General features: G+C 37.7%; 1 protein-coding gene across 1 annotated transcript in view; it reads right to left on the bottom strand.

Moving 5' to 3' along the window:
• Window positions 1-3520: 3520 nt before the first annotated feature.
• LOC139165588 (piezo-type mechanosensitive ion channel component 2-like) overlaps window positions 3521-15781 on the bottom strand; it is a 70376-nt gene continuing 58115 nt past the window's right edge. The window contains exons 42-50 of the mRNA XM_070748790.1: window positions 14794-14952; window positions 13088-13235; window positions 12305-12490; window positions 11237-11329; window positions 10933-11102; window positions 9546-9662; window positions 9098-9177; window positions 6493-6721; window positions 3521-3776 (exon numbers count right to left, since the gene is read on the bottom strand). Coding sequence (XP_070604891.1) covers window positions 3521-3776; window positions 6493-6721; window positions 9098-9177; window positions 9546-9662; window positions 10933-11102; window positions 11237-11329; window positions 12305-12490; window positions 13088-13235; window positions 14794-14952 — 1438 coding nt within the window. The remainder of the gene's footprint in view (window positions 3777-6492; window positions 6722-9097; window positions 9178-9545; window positions 9663-10932; window positions 11103-11236; window positions 11330-12304; window positions 12491-13087; window positions 13236-14793; window positions 14953-15781) is intronic.

The raw sequence follows: 15781 nt of genomic DNA, 5'->3' as shown, positions 1-15781 counted from the left end.
AATCTCCAATCAGATACAGTTGGTGACTATAAGCTTCATTTATTTCCTTAATGAAATTTATAAGTCCCTCTAAAATTTCAGTGGAACTTAGGGGATGATATTGTTGGATCAAACAAGTGAATTGATTGATTGATAAACTGCGGAGCGGTAGATTTACAGGCTGACCTTACAGAAAGAGAGAGAATTTAAGAGAATTGACTACCAGAGACATTACATATAAACATTTTTTGGGAGAAGAAGCAACTTTTGAAATTGGAGACACTAAAAGGATTGTTATTCCACAACTTTGTAACTATAAAAGTCCAGAAATTGGAAAGTAGAAGAACAGTGATGTTAAGTAAAAATGATGCAAGGCTGAAGGAAGATTGCATAGAGCTATGAAAATAATATAACAGACACTACTAAAAGTGGATAAAAATGGTAAATAGTTAATAGAAATATAAATAAATCAAGAGGAAGGAGTAGTTCATAAAGACTGAAATAATTTATAATATTTACAATATTTAAGATAGAAAAATTAGATATTTGTATTATACTATATAATCAAATACATAGAATTTATATATTCATGAAATTATAGTGATATAGTTATTTTTGGATTGAAATTTAAGTTGGATGAAGTACGGTATACTATTTTATTACTTTACATGTTAGTTATTATGTAACAAATGTATAAAAATCAAACAGAGATTTTGATCACTACAAAATAAGAAGTTGAAATTGGAGATTATAAAAGATTGTTATAATTCCATAACTCTATAACTTTAGAAGTCCAGCAATTGGAAAATAGAAGAACTGGTATTAAGTAAAGATGATACAAGACTGAAAGAAGATTGCATAGAGCTATCTTCTCTAGTTCATAGATCATTTATCTCATAGAAGATAAGTGATTTTACTAAAAGATAGTATATAAAAACACTTAATAATTAATAGAAAGTAAATCAAGAGGAAGGGTTGGTTCAAGAAGGTTGAAATAATTGTGTAATGTGTAATATATACTATGTTTAATATTTAAGAAATTATAGTTATAAAGATTGGTTATTTTGGGATTGAAATTTTAATTGGATGATATAAATTACTTTATTATTTTAGGTGTTAATTATGTAACAAGTGTATAAAATCAGATAGATTCTGATCACTGGAAAATAAGGAGATTAGCAAAATATGCATATTTTGAGAGTGATATATGAGCAGATATATTAATATTCATATCAATTAACATTTGTACCAACAAAATTAGTACTGCTATAAAATTAACAATTAAGATAGCATATGACATTTTGGAATAACATACTCAGAATTAGAAAAATGATGAGCACCACAACAATAACGAAGTTAAGTAAGAAGACTGTCTGAAACCCTGCATCAACTTTATCCTTGCCAGCATAACAAAGTTCCATAGATAGCATGTTAGGAATGGAGAAATCAGGCTCAGCACCGAACCTCCAAAATATCCAGACCACCTTACTAATGATTCAGGAAGGAATAACTAGAACCAAAAAAGCCCCAGCCAATAACCATGAGGAGGCAAAAAGAAACCATGCAGAAATTAGAAGGGATATGAGTGAAATAAAAGGGGATATTAAGAATATGGATATTAAAATAAAAAACATGCAGCAAAATATTATCATAAATGATCAGACAATTAAAATAGTGGAGAAAAAATAGAGCATGTAGATAAAAGGATGAAATCTATGGAACAAAAATGCATATAACAGAGTTGGAATAATCGGCAGTGTTTTTAGAGATAGACAAAGCATCTTTTTTCCTAAGATTTCAAAATATTATCAAAAATAAAGAAGAAGAGTTAGGGGTAACTATGGGGCAAATATTGGCAGTGGCACTACAAATAGACAAACAAGATGTATTAAAAAAAGATTGATGAAGTTTATAGGGTATACACAAATTAGGCACATAGACACAAATTACAAGGGGAAATATATGTATGATTTACCAAAAAAGCAATAAGAGATGAAATATACAAAAGGATAAAAGAGGAACAAATATCATATAAAGGAAGGGAAATTCTAACACTTAAACAATTACCAAGATGGGTGAGAGACCAAAGAAGGAATTACCAACTTTTAACCTCTCAAATTTTAAAAAATGTAATGTTCTGATGGTTAATTCCAGAAAGAATATTGATCACCTGGCAAGAGAAAAGGTTTAAGATAGATACACTAGATCAGTGTTTTTCAACCAGTGTGCCGCGAGACATGGTCAGGTGTGCCGCGAAGCTCAGAGAGAGAAAGAAAACAAGAGAGGGAAAGAAAGAGAGAGAGAGAAAGAGAGAGAGAAGGAAAGAGCATAAGAGAGAGAAAGCAAGCAAGAGAGAGAAAGAAAGAAAGAGAGAGAGAGAGAAAAAGGAAGGGAAGGTGGGAGAGAGAAAGACATAGAGGGAGGGTGGGAGAGAGAAAGAGAGCAAAAAAGAGGAAAGAAGGAAGAGAGAAAGAGGGATTTAGAGAAAGAAAAAAAGAGGAAGGGAGAGAAAGAGGGAGGGAGAGAGAAATAGAGCGAAAGGGAGGAAGAGAGAGAGAGAATTTTTTTGTCCAAACTTTTTTTAGCCGCCGCCCCCCCCCCCCCCCCACACACACACACTCAATGTGCTCCATGGTTTTGTAAATGTAAAAAATGTGCCACGGCTCAAAAAAGGTTGAAAATCACTGCACTAGATAAAGCAAGATAATTTATTGAAGAATATTTTGAAATAGAAATAGAGCAAGAGAGTAGGGAAGAAATGGAGAATAGGAGTCAAGAGGAAGATCAAATAGAGGAGAAAGAGGAATGAGAAGAGAGAACAGGAAAAGAAAGAATAGTAAGAAGGAATAAGAGAAATAGTACAAACAAGGTATACAAGGAGATTAAGAACAACTATAAGAAAGGTAATGGAGGAGGAAATAAAAATGGTCTCAATAAATGAATACACTAAATAAAAGAATGGTTTTTTTTAAGATTACAAAAATTGGATACAGTTATTAATAATTAATTAGAATACTCAAGATTAGGTAACTTATATGTAGCAGTAGCGCAACAAAAACAAGAAACAGCTATTTATATTAAAAAAAGATGAGAGGACATTACTGGTTGAAATAAAGGCAGAACTGAGAAAAATATCATTGGTTTTCGATAAGAGAATAATGTATGAAAGAAAACAATGGAGTTATCTGGTGGTATGAAATATAAAAAAGTAGAAGGGAAATAGAGTATAAGGTAGAAATAGAGTACACTACTATATGTTGTACACCAATAGAATTGTGAAATATGTGTATAAAATGAGGGGGAAATTGAAAAGGAAAAAATAGTAAAATTCAAAACGTCTAGCGACGTGAAATTGTTGAAAAGAAGGAAATTGTAGAAATTTCTGTGTTTGTCTGTAACTTAAAAAATATTCAATAAAAATTATAAAACTTAATAAATATCCAATATACCAAAACAACATTGCCTTGGAGTGATGCCAACTCCCAAGTGCAAGCCCTGATTTTTATAGAGTTCCTTAGTGGTAATCTCCCATCCATGCTTTTTATTTTTCCTTGCGTTCTCTGGTCCATTTGATCATTGTTTCAGGTGATCTGTACAGAAAGATGAGTTTAGCAAATAGCTGCTCTTCTAGCTCCAATTCTCCAGCCTCTCTGGCCAAGAAGATTTCTGTGCACAGTTTCAGGATGCGGTCCACATTGGGCAGCTCTTCAAACATGATGGAACGTGAGAGTCCATTGAAATACTCTCGGATGAATTTCCCAATAACCAAAACAAACGACATATAGAGACCGGCAACACTGGAGAAAAGAAGAGCCAGTTAATTTCAGAATGAATCCTGTAAGGTTTGAAATACATTTTCTTGTTTCTGGCCCTCTAAACCTATCTTCCAAGGCAGGTCGCTATAGCCCAAACTAAAAGAGCCTCGGTGGCAGTGGTTAGAGTGCAGGACTGCAAGCACTCACCGGCTGCCAACAGTTTGGCAGATCGAATCTCAGTAGGCTTAAAGTTGACTCAGCCCTCTATCCTCCCAAGGTTGGTAAAATGAGGACACAGATTGTTGGGTGGGGGCAATATGCTTACTCTCTGTAAAACTGCTTAGAAAAGGCTGTAAAGCACCGTGAAGCAGTATGTAAGTCTAAATGCTAATTCTAATGCTAAACTCTTATTTGTTTCCAAATTTGTATATTTGTATGTGTACCTTGCCTTTGAATTACTGAGCTTTCTGGGCAAGTGTGCAAGAATTGAATCTGACAGTTAACCACAAAAACCATATCAAAATAATATATACAGTCCATCTTCCTTAAGCTCTCAAAACAAAACAAAAAACCTATGGATATTACATTAGGTCATGTTCTCATATTCACATGATTTTAACTTCCCCTTTGGAGAAATTTTCCTCTTTTTACAAAATATAGATACTATGGGATGCCAGGAGGCAATGTGTCACCTATTTCATGCTGCAATGGAACTAATCAGACAGTCTTGTATGTAGTGACATGACATAATGTAACACCCATATCTATACAGAAGCTTAAGGAATCGTGGGTTTTATATACCATTCTGACAGACTGCATCTCTTCTGGCAACATTGGATGGTTGCTGTATAAAGTCTTAAAGTGGAATAGTCCACGAGTTCAATTCCTAGTAGAGTATTAAAACCTCACAGAATAAAATCTGGTTGTTTATGTCTGATGTGTTCCAGTATAGAATGAAACCAGTCATGTAATGCTTCCTATTAGTGAATGTAAGTAAAAGCTATGTTCAGTAAATTGCTAAACAGGATTTCCCCAGAGTATTTTATTCTAGAGCAAAGCTACTCTAAGGCTTTCGGAGGCTAGATTTTTTATTATTTAAAGTTAGCCCTTGTTTTTTTTTAAATCACAGATTAGCAAGCAGTGTAAAATACAATATAAAAATAACAATTTTAATTAAAAAGCCTGACCACTCCTGCTTCCTTTCTTGAAACAGTACATAGTGGGAAACTTAGAGCAGTTCTAAGGTTTGTGTGCTACAATTTGTGAATAAATAAAACACTGGAGATAAGATTGGTGGCAAAATGAGATTTCTTTTTGATGTTCTTACTAGTTTCTGAGAAAGTTGCCAACTCCTTTTGCATGTTTGTATCAAGCACCGATACGACTATATATAACAATTACCAAGAAAACTCTCTAAATCTCTAGGACAGTGACGACGAACCTTTTTTCCTTGGGTGCCGAAAGAGTGTATGTGTGCACTATTGCACATGCACGAGTGCCCACACCCATAATTCAATGCCTGAGGAGGGGAAAACAGCTCCCCCCCCCCGGAGGCCCTCTGGAGCCTGGAAACTACCTGTTTCTCAACTTATGGTGGGGCCAGTCGGCTCGTGTTTCACCCGCTCCCAGCTCCAAAGGCTTCCCTGGAGCCGAGGCAGGGTAAAAAAGCTCTCCCCCATCCCCCGGAAGCTCTCTGGAAGCCAAAAATGCCCTACCAGAGCCTCTGTGTGAGCCAAAAATCAGCTGACCAGCACACACATGCATGCTGGAGCTGAGCTAGGGTAATGGCTCGCGTGCCAGCCTATATATTGCTTTGGAACCCTGACAACCTGTGGCACCCGTGCTATAGGTTCGTCATCACTGCTCTAGGACAACTTCCTCAACTTGGTAGTCTTTAGGTGCATTTACAGTGATCCCCCGATTATCGCGAGGGTTCCGTTCCAAGACCCCTCGCGATAATCGATTTTTCGGGATGTAGTGGTGCGGAAGTAAAAACACCATCTGCGCATGCGCGCCCCTTTTTCCATGGCCGCACATGCGCAGATGGTGGAGTTTGCGTGTGGGCGGCGGGGAAGACCCAGGGAAGGTTCCTTCGGCCGCCCAACAGCTGATCTGCTCCGCAGCGCGGCAGCAGCGAGGAGCCGAAGATGGGGTTTCCCCGTTGCCCAGGCAACGGGGAAACCCCATCTTTGGCTCCTCGCTGCTGCCGCGCTGCGGAGCAGATCAGCTGTTGGGCGGCCGAAGGAACCTTCCCTGGGTCTTCCCGCCGCCCAGGCAAAGGGGAAACCCCAAGATCGCTTGCCGCTTGCCCGTTCACCCGCCCGGCTGGCTGCTCGCTTGCCCGTTCACCCGCCCGGCCGGCCGCTCCGCTTGCCCATTTGCCCGCCCGGCCGGCTGCTCACTTGCCTGTTCACCCGCCCGCCCGGCCGCTCCGCTTGCCCGTTCACCCGCCCGCCCGGCTGCTCGCTTGCCGCTCGAGAGCAAGAGGGGGAGAGATAGAGAAAGAGAGAGAAGGAAAGAAAGAGATGAGAGAGGGAGGAAGAGAGTGTGAGAGAGGAAGAAGCAAGATAGAGAAAGAGAGAGAGAAAGAAAGATGAGAAAGGAAGGGAGTGACGTCATCGGGTGGAAAAATCGCGATACACTGTATAGCATTTCGCAAAGATCGAGATCGTGAAACTCGGGGGATCACTGTAACTCCAATTCTGTCAATGGCTGACTGGGGAGCCAGAGTGGGAAATTGTATCTCTACCATCCTTACCCATATGCAGTGACAAATCCCAGGCCAGAAGGACTAACTTTATCGTTACAAATTATTATCTCCATATTCTTGCTGCATCTGTTATCCAAACAGAGAGGTTTCTGCTCTTTAACAATCCACCATTCAGCAACATTACTTGAAGACTCTTTGGCTGGCAAGCGTTGCAGCTTTAAGGTTATATTTCTGAAGAAGGCCATCGCATCAATGTCTTCTAACTTCTGGGAATGAACTGTTGAAAACAAGTTAATCTCTGCTTCCCACATTCTTCCTCATAACAGAACACGTGACTGGTTTCTAAAGTCAACATATCCTAGTTGCCAAACTAAAAAACACTGATTTAGGCTGTGTATAACTATAATTCAGTCTATTTTGTTTTGTTTTCATATGATTATGTGAAACCATTTATTAGGGTTTTTAGGGCATTACAACTTATTCAATTGAAAATGATGGTTTAATATGATATATGAACAATCAAAAGTGATTTGCACACTCACATCTAGCTTCTGATTCTGCAGTCAAAACTGTAGAGCATACTGGCATTCCCTTATTTGTGTACAATTATTACCAAATGTTTCAAAACACAGGAAAAAATACAAATAAAACTACAAGAGCTAATCATAGTTATTACATTCAATCAACTTATATTTCTAATAATAATACACATTTATATGCAATCTGTCATGGTTCAATTATTCCATGTTTTCTCTTGTTAGTACTTTTATTTTATTACATAAAAGTATACACACTAATGTTATTATTATTATTTATTAGATTTGTATGCCGCCCCTCTCCGTAGACTCGGGGCGGCTCACAACACAATGAAACAGTTCATAACAAATCTAATAATTTACAATTTAAAATATTTTTAAAAACCCATTATTAAGCAGACATACATACAAACATACCATACATAAATTGTATATGCCCGGGGGAGATATCTCAGTTCCCCCATGCCTGACGACAAAGGTGGGTTTTGAGGAGTTTACGAAAGGCAAGGAGGGTAGGGGCAGTTCTAATCTCTGGGGGGAGCTGGTTCCAGAGAGTCGGGGCCGCCACAGAGAAGGCTCTTCCCCTGGGGCCCGCCAAACGACATTGTTTACGGGACCCAGAGAAGGCCGACTCTGTGGGACCTAATCGGTCACTGAGATTCGTGCAGCAGAAGGCGGTCTCGGAGATATTCTGGTCCGATGCCTTGAAGGGCTTTATAGGTCATAACCAACACTTTGAATTGTGACCGAAAATTGATCGGCAACCAATGCAGACTGCGGAGTGTTGGTGTAACATGGGCATACCTTGGGAAGCCCATGACTGCTCTCGCAGCTGCATTCTGCATAATGTGAAGTTTCCGAACACTCTTCTCATTCTAACTTTTAATCATGTCACCCTTAAAAGACTTTTTGTTTCTAACCTACCAAACCTCTAGTCATGTCACCTACCTAGTCTACTAGTTTTATTTGTATTAAAATGTATGACACCCAGGTGCTACAGTGTTCATACATTGATTGGATGTTTGTAAAAAAAAATAAAACTGGGGGGGACATAGAAAAATGTGTAGTCTAATGTGACTAGGCTCATCCATCCTATTAAATTATAATTTGTTTTAACCATAGATTATTAAAGCAGAGTTCACATGAGATGTTAAATATTGACTATGATTTTCATGCATTGCAATAATATCTAACCAATCCAAGCAAACAATTACAGTATAGCTCATTGTGATGTGAAATAGCACCAAAACAAGGTTAAAAATCCACTTTAAAAGAGAATACTGTAATTTTTTTTCAAGACATAGGAACTAGCTAGCCATGATGGGTGTTTATATGTATATTGCTCAAAAAAATAAAGGGAACACTCAAACAATACATCCTAGATCTGAATGAATGAAATATTCTCATTGAATGTTTCATTTGCACAACAGTATGTGAAATTGACTGTCAATTAGTGTTGCTTCCTAAGTGGACAGTTTGATTTTACAGAAGTTTGATTTACTTGAAGTTATATTCTTATTTTTTTGAGCAGTGTATTTGATTTTAAATGATAAAAAGGCCTTGTAACTTCTTTCAGCTTCCACTCAACCAAGCAATAGTCATAAAATGTATCTTTACATAACAGCAATTTAGAAATAGGTGTCAGGCAAAGCCATTTTACTTGGGGTCTTTGGCCTGCCATACTTTATGCTATTTTAAAATATATTCTTTGCTGTGGGAACTTGGGACGGGTATTTGCATGATGGATGTCTGCATGAAACCATAACAAATTCCTTCTAGATTGTCAAGCCCATCCTTTGTCTTTGCACTCCTGCACCTGCACGGAAGGAGACGGGAGTTTCTACCAAGTTGTCAGATGAAGGTTGGTCAATGTGATGGACTTGGGGGTGTGGGGACAAGGGATTGAACTTTCAGCTGGGTGGAGAAACCTCTGGGACTTCAGTTTCAGGTTTCTCTCAGATGTGCCAACATGGCTCTGCTAAAAATTGGAACGTTGAGGAATACTTTGCTTCAGACTCTGATATAGTTTCCGATGCTATTAGGAACCCTGACAATAGGATTATAGCCAATAGCTCAAACTAGACAGCACATTTTAATCTACCAATCATAGAACTTACCAACTTTCAAGCTATTTGCTATTTTTGCCTCTGCCCCGTTAGTTGCTCTGAGATACTTTGGTAGAACACCAGGAAGTACACTTGAGGAGGGGGGGGGAGGAGAAAGAATAACATTATTTTTGCAAGCTTCCAAATCAATGCTAATTTTTAAAAAACACACTCATCTATCTTACTGTCTAAAATGGAGCAAAAATATCATATCTCTTCCATCCAGATCAAGAAACATTGTGCCTAGAGCCAGAATAACAATTGAAAACTTGAATCTGAAACCCCACAAGCATTTCTCCTTAACCTTAGCAATTGAAATACAAAAATAGCCTTCCCCCAAAAGTCTAACAGTGACATTTATCATGCAATTGCATTGCCATTTTGACTTGTTGCAGACATTCCTTGTTATTGGCCAGAGTAGACTTGTAAAAAGAGGCTAACACAAAAAAATACTACCTACATTGGTTCAGTTTGAGTCCCAGAGAGCATGTAAACAATTTGATCCCTTATTTCCTTCTCTCCATATCGCACAGTATGTACGCCAGATGCTTCAGTATTTGTCACAAGAGAAGTATTCCTAATTTCATAAAGAAATGAGCAAAAACCTTAAATTGGCGTCACAGTACCCACTTGGGGAAGTTCTGATGCATCTTTGGGGTGTTTCCTAGACTGTACATATTTGTGAAAGAACAACAAAGAGGGATTTAAGAAGGGTGCCTCTTTTTGTAAATAAATATTTGCCTTAGAGGAGGGTTACAAGTCTGATTTACACCTAATGGTGCATCATAATATGACTGCTTTGCCCTCAGTGGAATTTGGGAAACCACCTCAAGATGTTTGCAGCTAGGGTCAAGGGCAGATAAACGATGGAGGCAGCATTAAATGAATATAATGCAAGGCTCTTCTACATAGGTCAACACATTGCACACACAAAGAGGCAGGGCTTAAGTTGCAATGTCACAATGCTGGTTTCATCCATTTAGAAAAGTGCAGAGGTGCTTCTGAATCTGCTTGACATTGTTCAATGTTATGGAAGAACCAGGCCAGGGTTTTAAAAGGACTTAATATAACATGGGGACTGTCGTGGTTGGCTCTGGACCAGCCCCTGTTCCGAGGACTGTGGGGGTTGGTTTGGGAGAATCCTCACTGCCAACAGTTTCGGACAGTGAAGATTCTGTGTCAAGTGAAGATTTTGGGAGTAAAGCAGGATCGGATGATGAGGTAGTTACAGGCCCATTAGCTAATGACCCAATTAGTGAATCATCATTAGATTCGGAGGAAGGGGGATTAATAGATGCTTGCAGGGACAGGTTTATGACGAGAAGGGAACAACTGCACAAGTATTATAGAACATAAGGGAGAACACCTGTGGCTGGGGCAATTAGGCTAATGGGACTGCTGATAAATTGCCAGTGTCACTGCCTCTCGGTGTGGGAGATTATCCATTTGGTGAGAGACGAGTGCTGTTTGATTTTGGATGGCTTCAGAATTTTACCAGGACTCTGACTATTTCCCAGTTAAGTACAGCTTGAGGACTCTTGAAGTGGGGAGGCTGTGACATCTTCACAGCTGCCTTTATCTGCTCTGCTTTTGTTTTTGCTTTTCACAGCATTCCAGGCTTCTGATTTGTGGAAGAGCACTTTGGCTGATTAAAGTGTGTGTGTATAATATTTTCCTTTTGATAAACCGACTCTTTGTTTACTTTACAACAGTGTGTGTGTTTGAATTTACACTTCGGACTTAATTGGGGCTCATAACATGAAGCCCAGCATAACAGGGACCAGGCCACAATGGAAGAAAATTAATGCAATAACGAGGTACTAGCTGGCATAAAATACATTACTTACCTGGTAATAGTCCAGTGGAAGTTGACATAAACTGCAGAGGAATTGGAGAGCTCTGCGATCATAGCTTTGCGATTCCCTGGACTGATGTTCCAAAGCAGGCTGGCATTGCCTTTTATTTTAGCAATTACAAGATCCTCTGGGCTATATCCATCTATAAAGTATGAGGCAGACTAGGGAAAATAAAATAAATTAGAAAACAGGTTGTTTATGGTGAATTTTTAAAATTAAGGGAGACTAGTGAAGGGAGGGAGAATTTTAAAATTAAGGGAGACTTGTTTATATATAAAAGTTCATATATACTTACAGGATAGAGAGCATATTGAGCAGTGAATTGATTATATGCTGCATGAGTGAAAGGAACCAGATTTTGTTGCTGAGCACTCATAGTGAATAAGGACTAGAAAAAAAGGAAAAAGAAAAACAAATACTGTACTATATTATAAACTTTTGCTGTACTATAAATATAACTGACTGTATTAACTCTTGTAGATTGGCTTATATTAAGGTAAAAGCTAAAGGTTCCCCCACATATGCATGCATGCTAGTTATATCTAGCTCTAGGGGCAGTGCTCATCTGTTTCTAAGCTGAAGAGCCACCCGAAGAACCAGACTTCCGAAGATATCTCCGTGGTCATGTGGCTGGCATTACTAAATGCCAAAGGCACATGGAGTGCAGTTACCTTCCCACCAAAGTGGTCCCTATTTTTCTACTTGCATTTTTTACATGCTTTCAAACTGCTAGATTGGAAGAAGATAGGACCAGTAACGGGAGCTCACTCCATTACACGCTGCTAGGGTTTCGGACCACTGAACTACCGATCTTCTGATCAACAAACTCAGTGTCTTACCACTGAGGCACCCATTCCCTTGGCTTATATTGGCGCTGTGTCAATACAGCAGTGCAGCTCTTTGGATTCATCTCCAAACAATGCATTGGGGGTGGGGGGATTTCACAGCATAATTTTCCAAGTTATACAATATGTATTATTTATGCGATGACATGATACCTGTGATGTCCTCATGGCTTCTATCAGACATCTAAAGTCCCCAGCTGACCATTATCTCATCCACCCATTCTTAACCTATACTTTTCATAAGTGCTGAAATACAATTTCCAGGATGGGCAAACAAAAATTGGAGGGCAGCAAGTTGGGGAAAGATAATTACCAACTGTGTAATTATTTACGATAAAAATGACAAATACTGAATGAAACTTTATTAATTTAATAACGAATAATCTTTTGCAGGCAAGGATCTGTTTAACCACAGACCCATAACTCCCTTTTCTTTTTAACTGATTTAAATTGGGCAATGAAAATGGAGCTATTGTAAAAGGCTTAAATATTTTCTTCTCAACAGTCCTCTCTTTTACCTCATAACCACTGATGGTAACTTTGACAGAAACATCCAAGGGCTGGTTGGTGACACCTGCCACAGATTTCAAAGACATAAGAACAAGTGGAAACCATACAATGAAGACAAGTAAGAAGATAGTGAAGCCACCCATCCCATATTTCATAATTGGTTTCTTCTTCTGTCCAGGAGGTTGGGGATATTTCTGGAGGAAAAGAAGAGTTAATTGACGAAATATTGTTCAAGCAATATTGGGCTAGATGGGATTAGGGTCTGAACTAGGAGGATTCTGATAAGATTTTTTAAGATGACCAAGTTGACTGTATTTTTTTTACACAGAAAAACAGCATCCAGCACATCTACAGAAATGAAAAATATATCCCTCCATCCCAGTAAATGATATGCATCAAGCAGCAACCAAGGAAAGCATATTTTTGTAGGTATAATACTATTTTCCCAATGCCAAATATTTCAAAATCCCTTTATGATTTATCTGTCAAATGTACAATGATCTCAGTGTTTTCCTATCAGTGTTTCCAAAAACATGTTGTGACCGCATTTGTAAATATTCAGCTATGAGCAAAAACGATGATCATCGCAGAAGTTGGAAATCTTAAATACAATGTTTATTGTAATATGGCTAATGAAAACCAATCATTTCAGAGGTCGAATAGACTCCCAGATTCCCCCGCCGACTCACATTGTAGAAGTTTTTCACTTCAATTTCCAGAGTTCCCATCAAGTTTATCCCATGTCACCTGCATTAAGAAAGTTAGCAAGATCCATAAAAAATACCACTCACTTTTTCACTCTCTCTCTGACATTTTAGAATGAAAATATTTGCATAAATATCCTCTAGACAGATCCAACTGGACAGGCTGAGTGTAGAATCAGTCCAGACCCAGTCCATGGTAGCCTTCAGTTCAATCAAGAAAGGCATTATGCGGAATCTACCCATTAAAGAATTAAAAAGGGCATGTTGATACTGGTGACTAGCATTTTGTAATAAACATTTCAAATATAAACATTTTATTAACTTTTAGGAATTAATTCAAAGGCTTTCCTCTAAATAAAAATGTACAGAGAACTATCAAACTGTAATTCTTCATTCAAAGTATTACAAATCAAAACATCTGCACTCATTTTAAACTTACACTGCAGAAATGTTCTGCAACTAAATCATTTAATCAATGCTGCTAACACTGGAGCTTCCCTATGTTTTCAGGTACAAAATCTTAAGACAGAATGAAAATGATAAATTGTACTTTTTACAAGCAGTATAGAGGCAACAAAAAAATTCATATATTATCAATTGACTAATTTATTGATTTTAGGACCAATCAATTATAGATTTCCATTTATGATTTAAACAGAAGATTCACTCATAAAAATGTATAATCATAATTTTATTAATGGTTGTTTATTTTTAAAAATTCAAATTGTCAAAATAAGTGATCTTTATCACTATATGAAAAAGGAAATAGAAGATAGCAAGGACTGTTTCATGATTCCACTGTCTAGGAACCACAGTTTTCTGATTATCTTTCTATTTAAGGGCTGGTGATATTTGAACGTAGGTCTACCATTTCCCCCCATAAATTATATTCAGTAAATCAAGCCCAGTGCATCTATCCTGGACAAATGGCTATCCAACTTTTTTCTTGAAAATCTTCAGTGATGGACCATTTACAATAGGCACTGTTTAATAACTCTGTTAGGAATTCCTCCTTATTCTACATTTGGATCCCTCTTTCTTAAGTTTCACTTGCCAGTTTTGTCTTGCCCTTAGATGCTCTGGAGAAATAAATCTAGCTCTTCTGATATCCCTTCATGTATCTAAAGACTGCTTCCATGTCTTCCCTGATCTTTCTCTTCTTTCAGATAACCATACTAAGATATTTAATTAATCTTCAAGGGTTTAGTCCTCAAGCCTCTTGCTATCTTTGTATTGTTCTCTGCACTCTTTCCAACTCTTCAGCATATTTTTTCATATTGTAAACTCCAGATGCTCAAAGAGGCACACACACACACACACACACACACACACACACATAAACACGCTCTAAATCTAGGAAGTAAAAGAAAGATATCAACCTAAAGGCAACCAGTGCCTTCCTTAATTGACTGAAGGAGAATTAGAACTTGAGTCTTCTAATTCCTCATTTAATACTGTAACAGCTACATTATACTGGTTGTTGGACTGGAAAGAAAAAGTGATTGAATGTTTGCTAGTGAACTTCTGTGCCTGAGGGAGGACTAGTACTTGGTCTTCCAGCCTTAGTCCCACATTTTAACCATTAGATCATATTATTTAAAAATATTTGAGTTATAGAATAGAGCTCACTTTCCCTTCCCACAATATATATCAGTAGAATAGTTTGGGTCAAGAAAGAATATTTTTGCTGATGAAGTTACTTTATTGGTATGAGAGTCCCAAACCTACCAGTTAGTTCCAATCTTCTTCTAGGTGTGCACCTGTTTATGTCCTTTCATGAAATTATTACTTACCCTTGGAATAAATAGAGGTTTATATTGTTGTAATTCTTGGTTAAAAAGTGGCCCGTGGTCCGATTTGGGTAGCCACATTTGATCTGATATGCAGACAAACCAAAATAAATGCACTTGACTAAATACCACAGCTGAGCCAATCTATTTCTGTTAAATCTCCTGCGAAGGAACAGAAAAATCATTCTGATCTCCCACTTTTTCTAATTACATATACCATAAAATGTTCTTAGTTCTTGGCTGTTACTCAATTTAGTATCTATATACAGCTTTGTGAGGGGAACAGACAGAATTGTCATTAATTATACAAGATTTGCATTATGTATTCACAGGGAAAGAGTTCAAAATCTGCAGGATGGCAGGTACAACATCACAATGAAGCACTGACGCTTGACTCACAAACATGTGAATTTAAAAAATGCATGGACCAAACAAGAGGGCAGGGCTACTATTGCCACACTGTGCTTGCCATCTTGCAAATTCAGATAGATACATATGCTGCAGAACAGTTGTAGATGCACAGAAGAGAGAAAAGAGGAGAAGAATTAAATCCTTGCTTTTATTTCCTTAATAATAACTGAAGGCTATATAAAATAAATGGTTACAGCTTTGTTATGGACATGAATTACATGTAGATAATTCTGTTATATTCATCAGTTAATGAATGGATTGAGGGAAAATTCTATGAAGCATTAGAATGGTGAATAGAATAGAACAGGACAGAATAGGACAGAACAGAACACACAAGGAATTTGTCTTTAGTGCATATGCTCTCAGTGTACATAAAAGAAAAGATACTTTTGTCAAGAATCATGAGGTACAACATATAATTATTGTCATAAGGTACAAATAAGCAATCAGGAAACAATCAGTATTAATATAAATCATAAGGATACAAGCAACAAGTATAAGACTTTTTTTCTCCTGGAGAATTGTTCATGGATATACTAATGTAAGCATGCACAATAAACAAACAAACATAACAATCCCC

Source organism: Erythrolamprus reginae, chromosome 3, assembly GCF_031021105.1.
Source record: "Erythrolamprus reginae isolate rEryReg1 chromosome 3, rEryReg1.hap1, whole genome shotgun sequence".
Classification (NCBI taxonomy): Eukaryota; Metazoa; Chordata; class Lepidosauria; order Squamata; family Dipsadidae; genus Erythrolamprus; species Erythrolamprus reginae.
This window is presented reverse-complemented; position numbering and strand designations above follow the sequence as displayed.